The 14,781-nt window shown below is 38.2% G+C and overlaps 1 protein-coding gene across 3 annotated transcripts; it reads right to left on the minus strand.

Annotated features, from left to right (window-relative positions):
• Positions 1-1,314: 1,314 nt before the first annotated feature.
• USP1 (ubiquitin specific peptidase 1) lies at positions 1,315-14,272 on the minus strand. Of its 3 annotated transcripts, none has more exons than XM_080800314.1 (9): positions 13,440-14,272; positions 10,793-11,067; positions 8,937-9,057; positions 8,300-8,404; positions 7,572-7,732; positions 5,390-6,081; positions 4,576-4,746; positions 3,728-3,929; positions 1,315-2,804 (listed from the first exon to the last, which is right to left on the minus strand). In XM_080800314.1, the coding sequence occupies exons 2-9, from the start codon at positions 10,960-10,962 to the stop codon at positions 2,072-2,074; spliced, it is 2,355 nt and encodes a 784-aa protein (XP_080656440.1). In that variant the 5' UTR covers positions 10,963-11,067; positions 13,440-14,272; the 3' UTR covers positions 1,315-2,071. The 3 variants fall into 3 exon arrangements, with proteins under 3 accessions (XP_080656440.1, XP_080656441.1, XP_080656439.1); XM_080800315.1 differs by having other exon boundaries at positions 10,793-11,028; positions 13,440-14,246; XM_080800313.1 differs by having other exon boundaries at positions 10,793-11,070; positions 13,440-14,246.
• Between the last annotated feature and the right edge of the window lie 509 nt (positions 14,273-14,781).

The raw sequence follows: 14,781 nt of genomic DNA on the forward strand, positions 1-14,781 counted from the left end.
CCTGAGACTGTAGGGGATGGTTGATACCCTTCTGCAGCCTATACCTTTATAACTGGCAGTATTATCTCAAATTCATCTTATCTACATCAGTCCAAAGACTGAAGCACAAGATTTTTCAGATGAGTCAACAGTGTTGGACGGAAAGGGGTAGACTGGAGTCAGAAAGGAATAACCTCAAAAACAAATTTGGGGACAGAGTATCCACATGAACAATAAGGAAATACAAGGAGTCAAGAATGGAAATTCATTAAAACAAATATAAGGTAACATACTCTCTCCTCTTAAGGGCAAGGGATGGGGGAGGTATATATAAAGGAGAGAATATAAAGTAATCCTTAGGTCATTACTTACTAGATTACATCATGTAAGAGCTTGGAATATTTCGCATAAATCTCAGTGACAGTATCAAGAACTCTAGAATTTATATAATTGTGATTTAATTACCGTGCAATAGTTTTCTGACTTGAATAAAAACAGGCTTCCTCTGAGAACAATGGTATGATACCAAACACTTCCTTACTTTCCACATGCTTCAGTTTTCTTAAAACTTTCTCATATCAAGAATCTATACCAATAGTTCTTGGCTATCTCTTGAGTATGAGACCCAGGCTATATCCTGGAACTACTCCATCAGAAGCTTATGAGTAGTGTTCAGGGCTTTTGCATTTTAAAAGTTCCATTAATGATTCTTACTCTATCAGAAACTTAAAGGTAGTGTTCAGGGCTGTTTCTTTTTAAAAGTTCCATTAGTGATTCTGAATGTAGAATGAGGTGAGAACCATGACATTTTATATCACACCATCCTGTGGAAGAACAGAAGACATGATTTAACTGTGTGACTAATTTATTAGTTGACAGGTACTCTTATTTGTTGAAATGGGGGTATAAAAGTGTTACTCTAATGGCATTATATATTCTTCAGATTTTTTTAATGTCTTAAGCCATAAGGTAACTGATCATTTACCAATTTAATATACATTTAGAATGAAAACTTAACATTTTTGTGTGTGCACAAAGCATCATCTTTACGGATTCCATAAAGTTATGTCTACTTTAAAGGACTACTAGAATGCAGCAGTTTTTACTATAAACTTAAGTATGACAACATGGATGGACTAAGCAGTTTCTCCTATTTGAAAAATCTCTTCACCTCCAACTGTCACAGTATTATTAAAGGTAATTATGCATGTTTATTCTCTTCTAGGTATGTGTGTGTATATATGCATATTATACATACACATACATTTTCTTACGAGAACTCAGCTATAATTATTAAAAAATATGCAAGTAAAAAAATTTGAGTTGTATACATAGTTGTTAAGCAGTTTAAATTTTATTGACCTCCCGGTTTTTAAAAAAAAGTTAAATTTAAGGTCACACCTCTAAATTTGATATACTATATATACAGATCGTGCAGAATATGACTATGAAGAGATACAAATTAGTCCATGCCCAAGAAGATTCACTAGAATACAGAATCATTTTCATAAATACATATAAAATTCTTGTGAAGATAGAAGGGGACTAGCTGTCCAGGTTTTCTGAGACACTTTTCAAAGTGATTCAAGGCACAAAATATACACTACTGTGAATACACACATATTCCAGACTTTGTGCCTCTAAATACAACCCATTAAAGATTTGGCTTCATGACTTATAAAACTAAATGTACTGAATGAGATTCTGCTTCTTAGCTGAAAAACCACAGGACCTATAAACATCATATAATTACTCCAAAATATGGAGATACAAATACGAGCACTTTATTTTAAAAAGCAAACACAAAGATAGGTGTAAATTCAAAAGTGTTTAAATGCTTCCCATTTGAATAATTCAATTAAGAACCTATACAAGTTTGTTTCCAGAAGCTAATGCATCACTAGTCTCTACTATGAGAAATGAATTCTAAAAATTAACATGGTTTTCAGTAATTCAAATTTCACTATATAAAAACCTAGAGAGACCAATAATATCCAATAGCTTCAAAAGATAAGCTAGACTCTTTGATGTAATCAACTTTACCAGCTTTTGTCCAGGTCTGTTTAATATATACATAAGGAAAATACTCACTCTATAATTTCTTATAAAATAGCAAATAAGGAGTAGATGTAGGAGATGTAGAAGGGGAAAGAGAATTCAAAAAGTCCTTCTCTTCTGTAACTTTTACTTCAGAATCATCAAAAAGTAACCACTTCCCCTCATACTCCTTTAAGCTTTGCACTACATATGAAATTTTGTTCTCAAATCCACTAAAGTTAATGCCAGTTTGGTCACTGGATTCCTTGTTTGTATCAAATTCATGGGTCCCATTAGTATTGTTAGTCTCAGAATTTCTATTTTCAGCAAATGCTGTACTGGCAACTTTATCAGGATTAGATGCTTTGTTGTATAGCTCATAATCTGCTTTGCTCTTTTGTCCTCCGAGAAGTCCAATAGCTTCTACATTTTTTTTGTTCAAAACTTTACTTGGCTGTGTATTTCCACTGACTCTAATTGACACTTCTTCATCATAATTTTCAACCACACCCCTTGCTTCCTCCTCATTCAATGGTTCTGGCTTACCTATTTCACACATTTGGTCGATCACAAAATTTCCCTTATCTAGCTCTAAACTGTTAAGGTCGGTGACTTTAACAGAAGCAGTGTAATGCCCACTACTGATGGTAATGCCACTGTGCATCACAACTGCAAATAATCCATAGCTGTCGTTGGTTGGCTTTGTGCTCCATTCTTCTAATGACAGTTTAAGAGGTGTCAGTAAAGGAGTGTTGATCTTGGAAAGTCCACCACCATAACAATCAAACCTTTGGAAGGAAAGAAAAAAAAAAAAAGTTTTCTGCAATTCCACTTTATATATATTCAGTTTTACCCCCAAATGTGAAACCAAGTAGATGTCTGAATGACCCTTCATATTTAGTGCTTATTACAAACATAAAAACCAGACTCTAATTTTGTATACTTAAATGTACACAAAGAAAAATTGAAATAAGTGCTAATATTCAGCTGTTTCTGTGAAGGATATATGGCATTCTCCCTTTCATATTCTTTACTTTTCTAATTTTGTACAATGAGAAAATCAGTTTTTTAAATGCCATTTTAACTTCAAAATCCTTTATAGTTTAGTAAGTAATTTTAATGTGGAGGCTTTCGCTACCAAAATTTGGAAACAAAAATAAATAGTAGCAAAGAAATTGTCCACAGAAAGAAGGCACTAAGTGTCATCTTCAGGCATAATAAAGTGTGTAGAGAGCTAGTGGGAAGCTCTCATAATTTCAAACAATTCATTAACATGTATATATGTCATGAAGATACTTAAATTTTCAACAAGAAGAGAATCTCTCATTCTTCAAACAACTAGTTTGACTCCTGGCTTACCTTGAAAATGAAACAATCTTGCCTTTTTCTCCCCTCAAAAAAAAAAAGTTATATAAAATCTTGCTGCTTTAATCAATTCAACTTGAAACTGTTTGTAATAAGGAATGAAGATTAAAAGATGTGGGAAGAAATCCTAGAATATGTATTCACACCAAAAGGATTTAAAATGATGCATTTTTATAAGTTAACTCTTAAAAACAGAACAGACTTTTCTAAGGTAATCTTTATAAATTACTTCATTTCAGTAGTTTATATTATGCTATTACGCTTTTTTGTTACTATTATAGTATTTTGAACAAAACTTCTTATAGCAGCTCATTTTTTTCATATAGCTTTTATTTATAATACTCACTCCAAGCCACTAGCAGCAAAGCACTTCAAATGAATAGTTATAACTTCAGGCATTTTGTCAAACAAAAGACTTCGTTCGGCTTCAGTATAATGATGACAATTTTCACAGAAATATTTATCTTCTCCTACAATCCTCTCCACTGAAGCAAACTGTGAAATTGCCCATCTCAGGGTCTTCATTTCTGTTTTTGGCTCTGGAGAAACTACATGAGAGAATTCCTTTCACTCACAAATGAAAACCTCTCAGACGTTTAAAAATTAAACACGTTCCATATTCAAAATTAGCATGCAGTTTCAATTGACTAATCCTTTTAAATGATAAAAACATTCCTTTGAATTTCAGAAACTTTTAAGTTCATCCTCAACAGTATATATATTTTTTAAATATTTATATTTGAGAAGCCAAAGTATTGAGGTGATAGGGACAGCAAAATGAGAATAACCTACTTTCTGAGTGTTAAGACACAGGCTTTAGTTCAGCTATTAATTTCCGGTATCTGAACAGGTAAAGCCAGTCTTCTGATTACTTCCCATATCCTTTCCCTACTTTTTGTTGTTTTATACTAAACAGTGGCTCAGATATGTAGCTCAAAGACTAAGATACCCAAAAGTAATTAACGCATTTCATTTTCCCACTACACACATCAAAATAAAGATGCCAACAATCTACCAAATGCTATTAACAAGTGAATCTATATGAGCAGAAAGACTTTATTACACCAAAGACAACTAAAAGCCAGCTCTTTTTCCCCAATAATTATACAAGCTACTATTAGACCGTGTTTCGTTAAAGAAAACTGCTTATTCCATGATCAACTCAAGTCCATACAAGACTCCAATTCTGCTTACTTTCAGAACTCTCCTCTACTTTGGAAAGTTCATCTTCTTGTACTGGTACACTGATGTCCTGAAAATCTTCTCTTCTTTCTGTTAAACTTTCACATTCTAAGCAACGAGTCCTCAATACCAGCTGACCTTGAAATAATTTCTCTACTAGCTCAAAACCAATTTGCTCTGCACCTAAAAAAAAGGGGGGGGGGGTACTTTTCAGCATAGCCCACATAACCAATAGTTCAATTACAGCGTAAACTTGCTTATTATTAGCATTAAGAGGTGCTTTACTCATGAACTCTAAATTCCCTGTAAAGATAACTATAATTCATCTTCAAAACTATGTCATTTTAATTCCCTTCCCAAAGACATTCCTATAGGAATAACCCCAAAGAAGTACAATACTGTTGGTAAAACCCTTAACCATGTCAATACTACACATATTTGTGAGATCTGCATGAAACTAGGTAGAAATCCAGTTCGAGTACAGTATAACTACTAAAGTTCTCTAAAAATGTATTTCATTAAATGCAATTGATCAAGTTTATTACCAAGTACTGCTTTCAGAAGGAGGTAAAATAATTCTCCATTAAAATATATCAAACTCCTTGTTTACAAACCATAAATTAACATTACCCTACATTAACATCACCTTAAGATTAATAAGATTTATACACACACATCTAAGCAGTGTTTAAAACATAATTCATGTTGTTAAAATTTCCTCTTAAAACCCGAAGCAGATTTACATTGTACATGTATCTAAGAACATTACAGTTCTGCAGCTCTTAATCCTCCTACCTATCAAAGTCTAAGAATAAATTATACTGACCTTTGTTTATGGGCTTAACTTCATTAACATTAACGGGCTTAACATTATTCCCTGGAGACTCAAGTTCACAACCATTAGTTGTGTTATCATTTTCACACTTCCCCAAGTCCTCTTCAAGATCATATTCATTTTCTTTCAACTGTCCTTTGGATCCCTGGTTGGTTGTTATTTTCCCCAGACTACAGAATTTAGAAAGAATGCTGGGTTGCTTAGCTGCAGGCTTTAACCAATTTATTTTAACTCTTGATTTCTTTTGTGAGGGTCTTGCACTTTCATTTTCAGAAACATACTTGGGGATTATTTTAGAAGGAATCTCTAATGTATCACCGGTAGCTTTCCTTTTTGATCTGGTTTGTCTCTGGTTCTCTTCCAATGACTGGTGTTCCTTGGATACTTTAACTTTTTTCTTCATGTTACCAAATTCAGTGTCATTTTTTCTTTTCCCATTTCCTTTTGCAAGTTTTTCTTTATAGTCTTCAGAATGCCTCAGGTTGTCCATCTCTATGCTGTTAATACCACTCATTTCCTCTTTCTGATGAGGTTTTTCTTCTACCTTAGTAGATAATTCTACCACATTTTTTACTTCTTCTTTTTTTAGGAGTTGGCATGTTTCTTGAATGTTTCCCAAAATACACTGTAATACTTCCTGTGCATCATGCTGTAGATATCCTTCATACATAGGGTTGAGTTCCCTATAAATAAAAATTTCCATTTCATCTATTCTAGTTTTAAAGATAGAATACAAAAACCCTTTCTATAGAGAAATTAATTCCTTTAGAGGGATATCAAATTATTTTAAAAATCTTAACTTTTAGTCAGCTAATTTGAAACTTACCTAAACTTATAAAAGTAAAAATAAATTTTACCACAAATACTTTTATCCTCTTCTAAATACTAGTAACAGCTCGTATACATATAGTTTACCATATACCAGGTTTTACTCAAGATGTTTATGTTAGATATATAAAACATAATTCTAACAATAATCCTATAAGGTAAGTACTACTATCACCCTGATTCAGATAAGGCAGCTTGCTCAAAGCCAGGATTCAAACCTGCTCTTGGCCAGCATGCTATACTACCCTGCTCATCAACAAACACAGAACACTGTATTTACACCCTGTTTTTTTTTTTTGTTTTTTTTGGTTTTTTTTTTTACTCACACACCCAACACAAAGCTCAAACTCAAAACCCCTAGAGTAATGGATGCCTACTCTACCAACTAAGCCAGCCAGGTGCCCCACCCTAGGTCTATTCTTAAACTAAAGATTTACCCTATAACATACAGATAAAACTATTTTATATATTGGATAAAGTTTCACTTAAGACAATACAAAGAGGGATGTCTGGGTGGCTTAGTCGATTAAGCATCTGCCTTCCATTCATCAAGCCCCACACCGGGTTCTCTGCTCAGGGTTCTCTGCTCAGCCGGGAGGCTTCCTCTCCCTCTCTCCCTGCTCATGGTCTCCCTCTTTCTAAACAAACAAACAAAAAAGAAATCTAATCCAGTTAATAGTTCTGCAAGTCCATACAACAAAACTAGGATATTTGCAATTTACAGTTCTTATGCATAATATATTCTGAATAAAAACCTTTAATTCCTAATCTGAAATTTCTTAGGACCAAATATATTTGAGAAATTCAGTAATTTTCAGATCAAAAATATAGCACTTAACAAAGATTTTTCACCAACATGACAGGACAGTATCCCATAATTAAACAAACTACTATTTCTACAGAAAAATGTATGAATATTCACTTTATAAATAAGAACGAATAAAGACGGGGCGCCTGGGTGGCTCAGTGGGTTAAAGCCTCTGCCTTTGGCTCAGGTCATGATCCCAGGGTCCTGGGATCGAGCCCCGCATCAGGCTCTCTGCTCAGCAGGGAGCCTGCTTCCTCCTCTCTCTCTGCCTGCTTGTGAACTCTGTCAAATAAGTTAAAAAAAAAAAAAAAAAGAATGAATAAAGACTATAAAAAGCCTCCTACCGATTCAGATCTAATGAATTTATTTATACCAAACTTACCAAAGGAATGTCTAATCTCCAGAGCTTCTGAGATACTAGGGAGTAGATCTGTAGTTTCTGTTTTCCTTGCCCTTTATTCCCTCATATATCACTCTCCTCCAAAGAGAGCAATAAGTTGCTAACACGGAATCCTAAAGTTTTATTAAAGGCTATACCTGAGTGTGTTAAGCAGTCGCCTTGGCTGAGTAGCAAGTTCGTCAGTGTATTTCTCTGGATTTAAGAGAAAGCTAGCCTGAAGCTGTTCAACTGAAATGATCAAGGACTGTAAGCTGCATATGAGTTCATAACTTGCCAAAGAATCTTCTTTGCAATTTCCCTGTCAAAAAAGAAACCCACAAACCATTAAACAAATTAAGTTTGTTCCCCCTTTTCTTTTTCTCACTAGCCAATATTAGCTTTGCTAAATTTCATTTCATTATTAACACTAATTTTGCAGAGGTATACAAATAAATTAAAAAATTTTAAGAGTATTTTTTGATTACTTTGTTTGGAAGAGAATGGTTTTCTGACTAAGTCCAAGGCTGCTTTATATTTACTTAAATTTTAAAAGTGACTACTTGAAAACAGTAGGTTAAGTAACAGATGGTACAATGGTATGGTAAACTGTTGGTTTACCATATAAATATAAATGACATATAAATATAAATGGCATATAAATGACAGTGTTTATGCGTAAGCAATAACTATAGGGCAGGAGAAGACATTGTAAAAGGGGATAATGTAGTTAGCTAACCTACAAGAATGGGGGAAAAAGCCTTTCTGAAAACAAAGGATACTGAGAAATTTCTCAGTTCTCCTCCCAGATCTTCTCTGTATCTATTACTTTTTCATTTCTAAGCAAGTGAATTTCCACTACTTTACTTTTTATATATTCTTTTTTTACCTTATCTTTTTGATTGGTTTCATCTTTTAGGGCTTCCTTCTTCCTTGAAATAATGTTAAATAAGTGCTTCACTCCAGATTTAAAACCAGGACAAAAATATAATACCTATAAAAAACAAGAGTGTCTGAGTGTTTATCTGCATTTTTGGTAGAGCACTTTTAAATGTGCATTAATTAAAATTCTGTGATTAACATATCAAAAAAATTGTTTTCTATTTCATCATTGTAGCCAACTGTCTACCCCCTGGCATCAAAGCACTGAGGCTGGGCACATACTACTAAGACTTATGGTTATAGGGTACAACATAAAGCAGAGTTCCAAAGGTTAAAATTCTTATCACCAGAGCACTAGGAATCAAGCACAAAAACTAAGGGTTTGGCATCTTCCAATTAACCAAAGTCAATTCAATTTTGTTATCCCAATTTCATCTAATGTATTACTTTCTCTCACCCCAAAGGAAGCTGGTAACATGCAATTTAGAATCATTACTTTAGCCCATTCTAGTTTATTTACAATCAAAGGCAAAGACATATGGACAATTAAAATACTCCCAATAATCTGAAATTCTCAGAACATTAAATATGACATCATGCTTTGCCTACTAAAGCTTTATTATATAGCAAAACCATCAATTTACCTGAAGTATACTATTAAGATAACAAGTATTGCCGAGATTATTCAGTCCCACAAATGGTAACAAGTTTTCTCTCTTCTCACAGTTTATAGGTGAGGACTGTGCTGCAGGAACAACTTGATCACTATTAAGTATAGAGCAGAGAAAGGTTTTATGAAGTGTAGTATCTTAAACAAAGTGGAAATAATACCTCCTTAGATTGTCTTTTCCCAAAAGTTGGATGAGCTGAAAAGCACGTGGACTTTATTCAGTTGACACTTGAGGAGAAAAAATCTGTACAGGTGTAAATATTGCTACCTACCCAGAATAAAAGTTTTACAAGCACTTTAAAAATATCATACACGGGGCGCCTGGGTGGCTCAGTGGGTTAAAGCCGCTGCCTTCGGCTCAGGTCATGATCCCAGCGTCCTGGGATCGAGCCCCGCATCGGGCTCTCTGCTCACCGGGGAGCCTGCTTCCTCCCTTCTCTCTCTGCCTGCCTCTCTGCCTACTTGTGATCTGTCTGTCAAATAAATAAATAAAATCTTTAAAAAAAAAAAAAAAAATATCATACACAACAAGCCTCTAAAGGATTCCATCATGAAGCTGTTAATCCCATTTTAAAGAGTAGAAAATTGAATAGGTACTGTGATTAATAAACCCTACATGACTTTTTTTTTTTTAAAAGATTTTATTTATTTATTTGACAGAGATCAAAAGTAGGCAGAGAGGCAGGCAGAGAAAGGAGGAAGCAGGCTCCATGCTGAGCAGAGCCCGATGCGGGGCTGGAACCCAGGACCCTGGGATCATGACCTGAGCCGAAGGCAGAGGCTTTAACCCACTGAGCCACCCAGGCGCCCCGCTACATGACATTTTTAAAAGTAGTCTAACTCTTGGGAGCCTGGGTGGCTCAGTCGTTAAGCGTCGGCCTTCAGCTCAGGTCATGGCCCAGGGCCCTGCTTAGCAGGAAGCCTGCTTCTCCCTCTCCTGCTCCCCCTGCTTGTGTTCCCTCTCTCGCTGTGTCTCTCTGTCAAATAAATAAAATCTTTAAAAAAAAAAAGAGTAGTCTAACTCTCAATAAAAACCTGGGAATAAGCTATGACAGTATCTAGGAGAGGCAGTATACCTAAATGAGGTTCTGTTAAAAAAATTAAAAGGTAAGGGTCTATTAAAGAGAATCACAGAGTTGTCCTTCACTTTAAAACGAATTGTTCAAGTTTATAATTCTTTTACCTCACTTTAACAAATAGTAGGTCCTCACAGCATTTTTATTTTACAGCTGCTGTTTACTATTCTAGCCCCTCAAAGTGTTTTAAACATAAGAGTCACACCCCCTAAACTGATTATTGGTAAATATTAGGAAATTACACAAGACCAAATCCAGTTTAGTCATACAGCAGTGCATCTATTTGTTGAATAATGACCTAGTATAGACTACAACTAGAACAATGGTATTAAAGTATTCCATTTTGTTAAGATCTCAGTCACTGAAGGATTTATTTACATCAAAGCATTTCTTACTTTTAAATTTATCTTAAATTGGCAACTATACAACAGGTTTGATAATTCATACCTATTAGGAATGACTAAAGTTTAAATATCTCAAGAACTGTTAAGTCTTCTGAACCACACACACACGTATTTCTTTACCCTTTACACAGAATGTGTTATACTATGAACAAGTTTGAATTGAAAGATAATTTAGCCAACACACAGTCCTCCGAATAAATCTGATTAGCTAATATGTTTGTCTCACTACTGTGTGTTTTTGCCTTCAGAGACTATCAGGTCAGAATGTCTGGAGATATCAAAGTTCACTGCTGCTTCACTGATAATGGAATTTTTAAAATACAGAAACAGACTTAAAATAAGATACATACATTTCAGATCCTCTATATTCAGAAGCCTTTTCTTCATTTTCTTGAGACTCTGTGAAATCCAAGGCTCTCTTAGTTTCCTTTTTCTGAAAAAACTTCAAGGAAAGTCTGTTTTTCTTTGATGGGCTACCTCTTGAAAGCCCATTACTTTCAGTAGGTATGACACCAGGCATTTTCTCTTCAAATCCCAAGGAGTTGACAAGAATTAATTTATACAAGGATGTTGTAATCAATCATATCTGCTAATCGCAGAGAGATTTCATTACTTTTCAGTTTATCTGCTGGAAATATAAAATCATTAATTTTGAAAATTTACTAAGGAATGGAACTAATTAGAACTTCACATTTGAAAACCCATTTCTTAGCCAATAAAAGGCACTCGATGCTTACTGCTTAAATGAAGGCGCTTTGCCATTTGTCCTTAACTTTCCTAAACAAGAAAAAATATGAGATACTGAACTTTCATTAAGTCTACTAGATTAAGGGTCACATCACAAAATAACCCCATGTTAGTACATCTACAGTAAAGTAGTCTTGAGTAAAAAGTTAATTTTTATTTTAGCTTATTCAGAAAACACTGAGCAACAACCATCTCTAATTCTTAAGTACAAGGGGAGAAAGAGAAAGGGATGAATGGGAAGACAACAGTGCTCAGAGTGAATGAGTCTTCCTTCCAAGGTCTCTATTAATATGAATACATGAAATGAATTCTTTTTTTTTTTTAAAGATTTTATTTATTTATTTGACAGACAGATCACAAGTAGGCAGAGAGGCAGGCGGAGAGAGAAGGGAGGAAGCAGGCTCCCTGCTGAGCAGAGAGCCCGATGATCCCAAGACGCTGGGATCATAACCTGAGCGGAAGGCAGTGGCTTTAACCCACTGAGCCACCCAGGCGCCCCCATGAAATGAATTCTTTAAAAAAGCTTCTTTAAGGTGTAATATGCACAAGTTACTATGCTGTACACCTGAAACTAATATAAAGTTACGTGTCAGCTATACTCCTAATTAAAATATAATTGCACATAAGCAAAGGCATACATCTGATGTTCAGTTATACCTAAAAACTTGAGTGAAAAGTAATAAAACGTGTAGCTGGGATAGTGGTGTAAAGAATTGCTGCACTTTGTGCAGACCACTTTTTACGCACTAAACACAAAACATTACTGATTTTCCAAGCACTTTTTAAAAAACTATAAATTTTTTTAATGCTGCTCAGAGTAGAAAAAATATGATTTTGACTTTTGCAACCTTTTTTTTAACTTGTTAAAACTTCTGAATGGAAAAGAAAACTCTAGCAGTACTTGTGATAGTTATTTTTTACACCCATCCTACTTTCATTAAGATATCTGGGGGGAAATTATCTGAGTGGAATATTAGAGCACAAAAGCTCGACAATGACTTTCAAATACACAGTAATAGAAGGAATAGATAAACTAACAAAATTCACTCAAACTCCATCTTTACTAATAAGCTAACACAATAATAAACTAATGCTTACTAATAACCATTTCATAATTAAGATCGGCTGCCGCTGATCTGGGAATTCGCAACTTTGAACTCAGTAGTGAAACCACATTTTTGAGACAACTCAGAAGTAACTGGAAAGTTGACCAATTTCCCCATCCCCCCTCCAACTCAATTTACCCTCCTAGCCACTTAATGCTACTGATGGAAAGCTATCACGAAAATAAACCAGCTTGCACCAAGTTGTCAGGGATCTCTAAGCATTAACGATTCTTGTCAAAGGTTTTTCTTGGGAGCCAATTCTTAGATATAATGGAAAGTGTATTCTCTAACTGGATTTAAGTACATATTAGAAAAAAATTGAGGACGCAGTTGAAATAACGGATAAATCCTAAGCAATAAACCCTCCTGGCTCCCTCAAATCACTCACATTTGACATCACTGACAATGTCACATTTTTACCAGGTGCCGTATGTTACACCACTTCTTGCTCCTGGCTTTCCTTAAGTCTAAATCAAATTTCGCAGAAAACAACAAATCGAGCATTAACTGCTCTTGAACAAATAAATGACAGTATGAACATTCAGTTTCTAAATTAGTTTTAAGTTTTTCCCTTTACAAGACGACAAGACTTAATTCCAATTTTTCAGGAAAAACGTAAAACAATTAAGGATAGCATCCTCGACAAAGGTTTAAAACACGTGGCCTTCTAAATACTTCTAGAAATACTCAAGAGTGCGCGATAAAATTTGTCAGTTCCCGACACTGGACAACGTGAGTGGAAACACTTGCTCCAGACCCCGCACCACTCCGGGAACACAAAAGTGGAGAGACTAAGCTGTGCTGCCGTGCGTGCCCGTGAGACACGGCCCGGGCCCGGCGGGAGGTTGGCCGGTGGCGGTGGAGACTCTGGCCCCCCTCGCCCGCGGAGCTGGCCTATTTACGCCCAGCCCGCACCTGCCTCCCCGAACCCCTGCGGCTGCAGGAGACGCACCCTGCCCCCCCGCCCCCACACACACACCGGTGCCCTTTCGGCTGGCAGCTCGGCAAGGGCGTCGCAGCCAAGTGGTCCTGGCGTCTCCCCCGCGGCGCCAACACCGGGGTCCCAGGGCAGAGCCCCTCGGGAGCCGGCCGAACTTGCCTCGGCGCCCAAGCTCCGGCCCCTCCTCCCCAGGCCCTCCCTTACCTGGTCATGGCCCAAAGCGAGGTCCGCGGCGGTGACGCCCCGAGTAGAGCCGGGATGGGTGTGGGTGCGACAGGTGAGACCCTGCCCGGGGCCCCGGGGGCCCCGGACCCAAGGAAAAGCTGGCCGGATCGCCCTCCCCACAGGGGAGTGACCATTCGCTCTCAAGAGCGGGAACCCGGGCTGCCGCTCGGTCCTGCCCTGCGCGGGCACCAACTACATCCCGGGAGCGGCGCCCGCCCCCGCCCGCCCCCGCCCCGGGATGGCAAGGAGCACCAGAAGTAGCCCCGTTGGCCCAGCGCCTGAACCGCTAGGGTCTTTCCCACTCCACCACCGAGGGGAACTTGGCGCGTTTTCCTCACTCTCAGGACCCCCGTGTTTTAGCCTCCGCCCGCGCCAGCACTGCGATTGGAGGTGGCGTCCTTCGAAAGTGCCGGTTCTAGTCTCCACGCTGCATAGACGCGAAAGGCAGGAGCCGCCTCGCGACCGCCGCTCGCCCCCCTGGTACGCACGGGCTCGAGAACCAGCTGGAACGGTAGTTTCCCCAAGATCCTAACGGGTTCTGCAGTTTCAAACAGCGCAGGCAGCGTCACGGGCAGCTCGCGCGGGTCCTCGCTGAGGGCGCGCGCTAGGTGCTGGAGGCCTGGCTGGCGGGCTCGAGCCTCACACCCTTTTTTTTTTTTTTTTTAACCATTCGTGCGCGCGAGTTGAGGAAAAGCGTACGGGTCGGGAGACGGGACAGGGAGAGGATGGGACGGTCTCCTTCCCCGAGAAGACGACGCTAGATGCTCAAATCCACCAATCTACGATGAGAAATCCCCAAAACCTTGCCCCTCCCACCACCACCGGGGAGGAGCCAATCACAAGTACCTAGACAAACGGCAAGTGGGTGGGAGGAAGAAGGCTGTCTAGCCAATAGCAAAAAGAAGAGAGAACTCCACCAATCATTGCTAGATATGCAAAGTACCCTTCAGGAGCTTCCCCCTCCTTCCGCTCTGATTGGCGTTCGAGTGCGCGCTTTCGCCGCCGACTGTTAAATCTGGCTCCGCGTTTTGTGAATCCTCGACGGTGGGACGCCTCCGAGGGTGCGGTTTCCGGAGTGAGGCCCTCACAATAAGTCCCGCCCCCCCTTTCTTGCGTACGCACTCGGGCGGGGTTACTAAGGGAGACTAGTTTCGGAAAATGGCTGACGGGTGTACTAGGTGCTTGGCGCCTGTGCTTTCTGACTGGAATCGCAGTCCCGACCCCAGGGCCCCCCAACAGAAACCGGCGCTGCCACGGATAACAGCAAAGTCTCAACCGTATACTGTAGCGCTGAGGCTCCTTCCCCAGCCCTTCCATGCCT

Source organism: Martes martes (genome assembly GCF_963455335.1).
Source record: "Martes martes genome assembly, chromosome: 4".
In the NCBI taxonomy this organism is placed as follows: domain Eukaryota; kingdom Metazoa; phylum Chordata; class Mammalia; order Carnivora; family Mustelidae; genus Martes; species Martes martes.

Excerpts from the sequence above, each read along its gene's own strand:
- USP1 (XM_080800314.1), bottom strand. The coding sequence starts at position 10,962 with ATGCCTGGTGTCATACCTACTGAAAGTAATGGGCTTTCAAGAGGTAGC. Across the intron at positions 6,082-7,571 it reads CGACTGCTTAACACACTCAG|GGAACTCAACCCTATGTATG; the intron begins GTATAGCCTTTA and ends TTTTATTTATAG. Across the intron at positions 2,805-3,727 it reads TTTGCTGCTAGTGGCTTGGA|GTTTGATTGTTATGGTGGTG; the intron begins GTGAGTATTATA and ends TTCCTTCCAAAG.